The following is an 8,739-nucleotide window of genomic DNA, read 5'->3' as shown; positions in this document are numbered from 1 at the left end:
CAAATAAAGAGGGAAGTTTCAAGCTTCAAGATGAAGCTTCAAAGCTTGCTACCCTGCATGTAGACTCTTCACAATGAACTCTTCTTCAACTTCAAGCTCTTGCACTTGAAGAAATGCCAAGCTCCTGATTTCATGAACCAAGATCTGATACCACTTTGTTGAGTTAGTTGCAATGGAGCTTTTGTGGAGGTTCAGAGAGAGAAGAGATAGAGACACAAGATTTGTGGCACGAGAGAGTGTACCTCAATAATGATTCTAGATAGGTATACCTAGCCCTTATGGGCAAACACAAGCACTGCCCTTTATCCCAACACAATGTCCTTCTCTATATGCATGCAAATGCATGGAGACTTCCTTAGTCCATCCTACAAATTGATTGTGCAAGATGCAAAGATGGAGGATGGAGACCATGAAGACAACAAAGGAAGCCCTATGAATAATGATCTTTGCTCCACCTACCACAAGAAGAAAAGAAGTGAAAGCAAGCAAAGAATAATTGACTCGGTTAGAAGGTAAGATGAATGGAAATGATTTCTTAGACATGACCATTTCTCTCAATTTGTAAGATGACTATGAGATCAAGGTGAAAGTGAACTCAAAAATGGCTTATGGAAGAGGAAAAAGGAGTAGCAAAAGCAGCAGTTTCAAATTCAGAGAAGGTATGCCACAATGCCCTCAAATTCAACTCCAAAGTAACTCTTGTATTTTTCATAGGCAAGCTCCTTAAGGAAATGAATGTGGCAGTGTGGTTCATCACCATCCTTAAGAATGAAGGGCAAGTTGACAACATATACTATGGAGGGAAAGGTTTCTATGAAGTTGTGTTCAACATGTGAGAAGTAGCATAATGAATTCTCAACCATGGGGTGTATTTTTGGGGCTTTGATTTGGTCTATGCTATGCCCTCCTATAATCAGTTGAAATATGCAAAGATAACATTTGAAAGGAGTTCCCCATCTAGGTGGAAATCCTTGACCTTTCTAGCCTATCTCTAGAATATGTTGCTCGACATTGCTTGAGGTGTCAAGAAGCCTTTCTACATCCCCACTATGGAGGAGTAATGGCTTAAGTTGGTTTGGAGCTGCTTTGTGGGGACATGTCATCATTGTGGTCCTTGGGGACACTACTATAGGGAATGCCCCATGGTTATGGAGGAGGAAGGTCCTACTAATTAGGCACAAAGAAATCCAACCTAGGTAGGTATTGCCAAGGCAAAACATGTTTAAAGCAAATGCAAAAATGTTCCATCTCAGACTAAAGATGAAGGAGATGGATGGCAAGTGGTGGGGAAACACAAAGGCAAGTAATATTCTCCAAAGCTCAATGACCGAATCCCATAGAGTACTATTGTCAATCCACCTCAATCTAAAAACTTTTGAGTAAGGCATATAACCCTAAGAATAGTCTCTATTAGGCTAATGTGTTTGACTCTCTCAACAAAGCTCTTATCAATCAGTTGGACATGTGAAAAAAGGAAAGAGAAAGAGGTCTAAAATAAGGGAAGTTGGGTTAATGACTTGGCAATTGGAATATAGTGATAAAGGCTTTGACAACTTACCACACCCTCCAAATTTAATGCAAAAAACAATGAAGATGGACCAAGATAAGCTTGCAACGATCTATTCTAAGGGCCTCAATGGTGAGATAAAAGAATGCCTATTTTGGCATTGGATGCACAATCATAAGCTGGATGTTTTTTTAGTGCAGGAAGACAAGTTGCAAGATGGAGTGGACATATCTTTCCTTAGAAGGACTATATTTGCATAGTGAGTGGTTTCAAGGGCCAAGATTCAGGATGTATGGCTATTGTTAAAGCCCCAATGGAGCCACAATTGAAGCACACTTCTAAGGATCGAAGCATACTTGTAGTCTCATTGAAATGGGAGGACAATGGGATTGATCTAATGAATGTGTATGGTTCCAGTCATAGAAGTTGGATGTGCTTTCAATGGCAACAACTTTGCAACCTACAAATGGATAATGGCATTGTGGGATGGGATTTCAATACATTGTTAAATCATATCGATGCTTCATCTTCCTCTACACTAGGCTTGAGGAGATAATTGGTGGAATGGCTCAAGGTCAAAGTCAGCTTAGTCCTTTTAGATCTTGCAAAGCATGTTATCTTGGATTCTTTGTAATTCACCTTTAACTTATTAAGTCATAGTGGTTATTAGGCCAAACTGGATAGCTTTTATACAATAACTATTCCTATCTTCCCCCAATACTATCTACAAGCATTGACTCCAATTGTCTAATGTAAGATATTTGGCAGGTTATTTTGCACTCGAGATTGTTGGAATTTTAGATTTGTAGGCATGCATAAGCCTCTAATCATAAATGCAAGGTGCTATAGGCAATTGGAATTGCAACATATCCTTGCTAGAGCAGTGGAGAAACTAGGAAAAGACCTTGAAAGGAATCGTCTAGACCCACAATGAAGTTTTTCCCAAACTTTGCAACATGATATCACCCTACAAGGGTCAACGGTTGAAAGACACATTAACAAGCATTAGTTGGGTTTACCAAAGGAAGAGATCTCACTCATAATGACTTGAATGCAATATTTGCAATTGAATGGGTGAAATATTTAGGCCAAAAGGTTGTTCTTCTCCAAGTAGATGCGAAGAAGGTAATTGACAAGTTAGATGGTCCTACATCAAGGAGGTAATGTTTAAAATGGGTTTTGATTCTCGTCTTGCTAATCTTCCCTTTCTTTTGGGTGGGCATGAGTAAGCTTTCATCTCATTCAATGGTACTTTATTAGAAGGAATTAATGTATGTAGGGAAGTCATGCAAGGCTTCCCTCTTAGCCCCCCTACCATTTGCCATCACCATGCACCCCTTATTTTATATGATCAATCAAGTGGCACAGTAGGGCACACTAGAGGCCATTCATGTCAAAGGAAGGTAGCCTGTGGGACAAGGATATGTTGATGTTCTCTTAATGACTCTCAAAGCAAATCAATGGCAATTGGATAAAGCTATGGACTTGCTAAATTTCTATATTGCTATTGTGGGATTTGCTATTAATTTTAGCAAATCTTCCCTTGTCATTATTGCAAAAGGGGACTTGAACACCTTTGTACAGGGAGGAAAGAGAGATGAAGAATTTTCAGGTACTTAAGTTTCCCCATAGGTGGCCATTGGAAAACTCTAGATGAAGCTAAGCAAGAATTTAATCTTTTTACTTTTCTAAAAATTGGGTGGTTTGGTAGTTGCCAACATGTTGCGAAGCCTTCATCCTTAGGTGACAACCATCTCATTAGAAGTCCCAATTTAGTAATTTGGCGAGGAGAAATTAGTTGCAAGGCTTTACACCAAGTTCATTAAGCAACTACTTCTTAAAGACTTCCAAGTCTCACCCTACAGTAAGAAGGCCAAGGGAATTGATTTCTTAGATGAATTATTTTCTTGCTACTTGGAAAGCAATTGGGAACTAGAGGTTCCACTTTAGGACATGTTTTTCATTGGAGAGTGTTAGTGGGAGCTATTCTAACAAGGGAAAAACTAAAAAAGAGGGGTCTAGTTGATGGACATTGTCCATGTGGAAATGAAGAGACTCTTAAACATCTTTTTCAGAATGGTTGTATAGTGATAGATGCATGGAGTTAGGTGTTCAGTCATTGCAAAATTGAAGGGGATGAGCATAGGAAAATGCTTGCATGCATTTTTGGATGCTTTATAGGATTAAGCGAGGAGGAAAGGTTGGATATCCACTTTGTCACAATCTTCACCCTTAGGTCAATCTGGGAAGCAAGAATTAATTTGATCTTCTTTGGGTCCAAAATGCATATGAGTCTTGGTCCCAAATTTTGTATATGGTCTTATGGTACTGGGAAGTGTCATGTAGATTGGGTAAAGTCAAAGTTAGTGATCTAGCTAAAAGTACTAGTGTTCTAACTTAGCTGATGTTTTCCATAAATGCTAATCTTGTAAATATTTTTCTAGAGCTTCATAAATATATCAAGTAGAAATATCATAATTTAATCACATCAAAGAAAAAGCTCCAAAATTGCCCCCCACCCCCAAAAAAAAAGCATTCCATGAGGGTTTCTCACACAACAAACTGTTTCCAAGTATGTTTTCAGTTTGGCATTCCTAAATGAGTTCGCATGGGGGGGTGGCTGGGTTAGAAGCCCCCTTTAATATTTTAAATAGATGATATTTAAATAGTTATCCCTATTAACTTGTTTGATCGCATGTTTAGAAGTACTTACCCTTTTTTGGGTTAAGGTTTCCTATTAAAAAATGGGCCTGGGGTGTTTTAAGCTATCCCTCCCCACCAAGAGGAATTTGTGTCTTTCAAGGTAGTGAACCCCCCCTCATGGGAACTGGTCCCTTGTTTTGTGACCGAGGGTCAAGGTAAGGATTTGACATGTGTATTTAAAAATCATAGGACATGCGTGACTAGAGCTTACACATTCCCTAGGAATGGCAAAATTTGGCATTGCCAAACCTTAAAGAATTGTGTGTTTTAGTAGCCCAGATATTTGGCTCGGAAAGTAATTCAATAGACTAAAATCAAAAGCCAAAACACATGCTAATAGTTACTCCTTGATAGGAGTTTTCATAAATAATTGACCAAGTTGGTGAATTGATACCGATAATGTTGGATATGCTCATGGGAATGGGATACTAGCCCCTAGCCTACCATGTTGAATGGGATCTATGCAATGGTATAGCCTATAACTAGCTACCAATACAAGTGTGTTAACTATTCATTAGTGCCTCCTTGGTGATAGAAATATTGTATAGTGCATATTGTGGTCGATACATTCTTCAATAAAATATGGAACTTACCCAACATTTAGGCTTTGAACCTATCGCTTGACATTTTGAAATCATCACAAGTCCTACATCATTTTTTGAAATCATCACAAGTCCTACATCATTTATATCGGTGACTTCGATAATTGTATATGCTTTTATCACAATAGTTGGCATTGATATTGATTAGCTCTTTGAATTTGTTTAGGATAGCATTAGTAGAATTTGGCCATCCATAGATATTTCCTCCAAAATTCTATATTTCCTAGAGGATGGGAAGTTTTGAACATTGTCAGTTTGGGGCCTTTGGATGGGTGGATCGTAGCCGTGTCTTATGGGGGAAGAAGCATGACGATGCTAAGAGGTGATCTCTCGGGTTCCCTTCGCCCGCCATCTTGCTTCTCTCCTCCTCTTTCTTCTTCCTGTTGTTCTTGTTCTCCTTCTTCTTCTGCTTCTTTGCATAGTTCCACATCTCTCTCCTTAACAAAGCTCAAGAAATTATGGCTTCCCGTCGCCTTTCCATCGCTCACTCGCAGCAGCAGCAAACCCAAGAGAGGCATGCGTGCTTGTGCTCTGCAAGAAGACGACCATCATCGTTCCCAACACTCCCAGGATCAAGAACAGGCAGCACCCGCGGCTGTGGTCGCAGACGAAGGGGCTTCAGTAGTGCAAGCGGAGATTGCTCCATCCGTTCTGCACGCCCTTCAAGCAGAAGTGCAGAGTCCTGCCCCAGGGAGGAGCTTGATAGAGAGAAACCTGCGCAAGCGTGCTGCCTCTGGCCGGAAGGGCTTGGCAAAACCTTCCCTTGATGATGGAGGTAAATTATACTGCTCTCTCTGCATCTCTGTTTGCCTTTTGTCTGAAAATTTCTTGACAGGTGGGATTGTTGCTGCCACCACCACATAAATCTCAATGGTGTTTCAGTTTCGCAACCTCACGTTGATGCTGCCAAAGATGAGATGAACATAAGGCAGGGTGCCAGAGATGAAATGAACATAAGGCAGGGCTTTTCATCTTCCCGTGCGAATGTCCAGGGCATCGATGGCAAAAATGCGTCTCTTGATAGGGATGCCGAGGTCTCAGTCATGGATTCTGCAAGCAGTCATGTTGACGGCACAAACATCTCTGTTATTGGGTTTTCTCTGGGCAGTTTCACTCACCTTGATCCCATCATCGGCAAAAAAAGTGCAAATTGTTCTCAAATGCAGGATGGAGGATGCATTATGAACCCTCTTACAAGTATTTTCTGGGAAGAAAAGCCTCCAGATCTATCCCTTACATCGTTCTTAACCCTTGATTTTCATTTATGGCTTTATCGGTTTGCCTTGTGCCCTTGGATTGATGATATTTCCATTCTCAGTATGCTGTGGCTGTGTGTACCCCAGCCACTCCGTTCTTTACAGACATTAGAGTTACCTCGGGGGATTTCCAAGCTGCTGGGTAATTTTAAGAGGACAATCACAAAGGAGCTAAGAGTTTTGACATCAGACAAGCGACCTTTTATACAGGCAGGTCTGGAGTATCTAGATTATTGGGAGGGCACTTCTTCTTTGACCACTCTTATAACAGTGTTGGCACTGTCCATTGAAGTTGACCTCCTTTCTGAACTTGAAGGAGAAAAGGGTGAAAAGCTAAAATCTGCAGTTGGATCTTTACGAAAGGCTTTGTATTGGCTCAATGGAGATGTCTTGGATCCTGTGAACCTTTGGGAGAAGGCCATCAAAGGAAGTTCCTTTGTATCAGATGGATGCGTTTATGTGTATGAGCATGCTTTGATTTTCTCAGGTAATTTGTCTTCATCCTCAGGGAGCAAAAGCTGCAGTGGTCAGGAGCTATTGGAGAAGGTGCAACAGTGCTTAGACAATGATGAATGCTTTTCAGGCAAAGTTGCCCTTCTGCTGAAGTCCACTGAGAGAAGAGACCAGGTTTATCTAGTGATAGCCCCATGGTATTGGGTCCTTAGCCTGAGACATGATCAATACCAAGGTCTGAAGTGGCTTCTTCTTGTAGCCTCTGCATTTGCAACAACTTTCTATTCAGCTGCTGCTCCTGAGCTTCATGTGACAGGAATTGTGTGGGAGCCCTGTGCAGTCACTTTGGGTTGTATGGCTGTCTTGACTTCTGTCATTTTTGCTAACAGACGTGAACTGCCCCTTTTTATTCCTTTTTTCTCTGTTGGAGCAGTGGGAAAATCAACTTCTTTCCCTCGTGTCCTGCCTTCTCGTGCCTCTTTTCTTGAGGTCTTGCTGGACACATCTTGTGCTGCACTCATTGTCTCTCTCCTATTGTTAGCTGTTGGATTCACGTTTTGGGGCCCTGCGCACTACGATTCCTTAGCTGTGCTAGATCTTAGTGGTTATGTTCTGGCTCCAGCAGACCTTTTCCAGTACTCTGATGTCTTCACAAGGGTCCTGAACAGAGTTTCTGTGGCTTCAACAACAGGGGAAAATGGTGATGTCCTGTTAGCAACACACCCATTTGCATTAGCAGGCTTGTTGGGCTTGAATTACGTGGCATTCAGTGTGTTGCCTTTATACAAGACCGATGGTGAACTTCTCTTCCAAAACTTACTAGGCAGTACTAAGCTGGAGAGAAACATAGCAGTTGGAGTCCCTGTACTGGCATCCATTTCACTATGTTTGGTGCACCCAGTCCTGGGTCTAGCTTGGGCATTCAGTTCTGTATTACACACTGGGAGCTTTGCTAAAGATGAAGTGAGTGAGCCCAGTTTTGTTATGAAAGTACTAGGGTTTACAGTTATTGCCACTGGTATTGCATGCTTTTTTCCTTTGCCTTCTTGAGAGGGCAAACAATCTGTATGGGATTACAAGGCACTCTTAGTTGAAATTATGGTGTCTTGTGGATTGTCTTAAAATATGTATTGGGTAGGTCTAAACAGCCCCTTATTTTCTTGCCTATTATTGCCCTATGCATGGTTGCTTTCTCACAAGCAGATGTGAGCGAGCTGAGTAGAGTTATTATGTAACACTGGCTGGTCAGGTCTTCCTCCAAGTAAATGCTTTTAAGTGTTTTACCATTTACTTCATTTGTTTATTAGCTATATGGTTCACATGGGATTGTGCACTATTTTTCACTTTCTCCTTTGCTTCACCTTCAAATTGCTTCTAGCAATTGAAAAGGAGCAGGAACCTATTCAGAGTGTTTTAACGGTGTGCTGATGTATTTCTTTCTCATTAGGTTCCAACCCCACCCATTTATTGTGTGCACATATTCTGCCTTATGCACATAAAGAAAGCAGGGGTTTTGCAATGACAAGACTATTTGAACAAGAGGAGAAGAGGGAGGAACTCTTACCTGTTGACCCTCCAGTTGAAAATCTGGTTGATGATTTGGTTGGAGCAGGTGATGTTGATCATACTGATCATGTTGATCTTTTATGCAAATCTAGGAATAATTAAAATGCTGCAAATCATGTGTTTAATGCTCTTACGTAGGTTTTGGACGAGGTGGAGGGTCGAGAAATTGGAAAATCTAGAAGACGGAGATTTTCAGGATGACTGAAGAAGAAGATTGTGCCATGGAGGAGTTTTTAGTAGAGCTCCTTGAGTTCGATGGTTTGGATCCAATAGTGGACGGAGGAAGAAATCGTTGTAGGGGTTATTTGGTTAGTTCTCATTAGAGCACTTGCCCAAAGAGAGATACTTGCCTTGTGTGGGGAGTTGGAAAAAGCCATGGTAGTCCCGTTAGGTTGTTCCAAAGCTTAGTTTCCTCTAGCTCTATGGAAGGATGGTGTATCCCTTGGCGAATGATGTTTCGGGGTGTGTGGAATGGTTGAAATGTCCCCTCATCAATTACAAGAGCTACTAAACTACCTTAATTGTGACTCTTCTAGCATAGCAAAAGCTAGCTATATGCTATTTTGCCTATTTAGGGCAGGAACCATTCAATACTTACAGCAAAGGTGTCTTGTACAACAATTGTTTGTAACTTATAAGGATTTGGATGGTT

The 8,739-nt window shown here is 41.1% G+C and overlaps 1 protein-coding gene across 2 annotated transcripts; it reads left to right on the top strand.

Moving 5' to 3' along the window:
- The first annotated feature begins 5,051 nt into the window (after window positions 1–5,051).
- On the top strand, window positions 5,052–7,883 carry LOC148037037 (uncharacterized). Of its 2 annotated transcripts, none has more exons than XM_087675974.1 (2): window positions 5,052–5,587; window positions 5,648–7,883. In XM_087675974.1, exon 2 carries the CDS (start codon window positions 5,730–5,732, stop codon window positions 7,569–7,571), a length of 1,842 nt encoding a protein of 613 aa, XP_087532100.1. In that variant the 5' UTR covers window positions 5,052–5,587; window positions 5,648–5,729; the 3' UTR covers window positions 7,572–7,883. The 2 variants fall into 2 exon arrangements, with proteins under 2 accessions (XP_087532100.1, XP_087532099.1); XM_087675973.1 differs by having other exon boundaries at window positions 5,695–7,882.
- The last annotated feature ends 856 nt before the right edge of the window (window positions 7,884–8,739 follow it).

The sequence above is a fragment of the Lygodium microphyllum genome, chromosome 4 (genome assembly GCF_053477565.2).
Source record: "Lygodium microphyllum isolate KBCC chromosome 4, Lygodium_microphyllum_v1.1.10, whole genome shotgun sequence".
Lineage (NCBI taxonomy): Eukaryota > Viridiplantae > Streptophyta > Polypodiopsida > Schizaeales > Lygodiaceae > Lygodium > Lygodium microphyllum.
This window is presented reverse-complemented; position numbering and strand designations above follow the sequence as displayed.

Coding starts and splice junctions, on each gene's coding strand:
- LOC148037037 (XM_087675973.1), top strand. CDS start 5,119: ATGACGATGCTAAGAGGTGATCTCTCGGGTTCCCTTCGCCCGCCATCT. Junction 5,588..5,694: donor ACCTTCCCTTGATGATGGAG/GTAAATTATACT, acceptor ATGGTGTTTCAG/TTTCGCAACCTCACGTTGAT.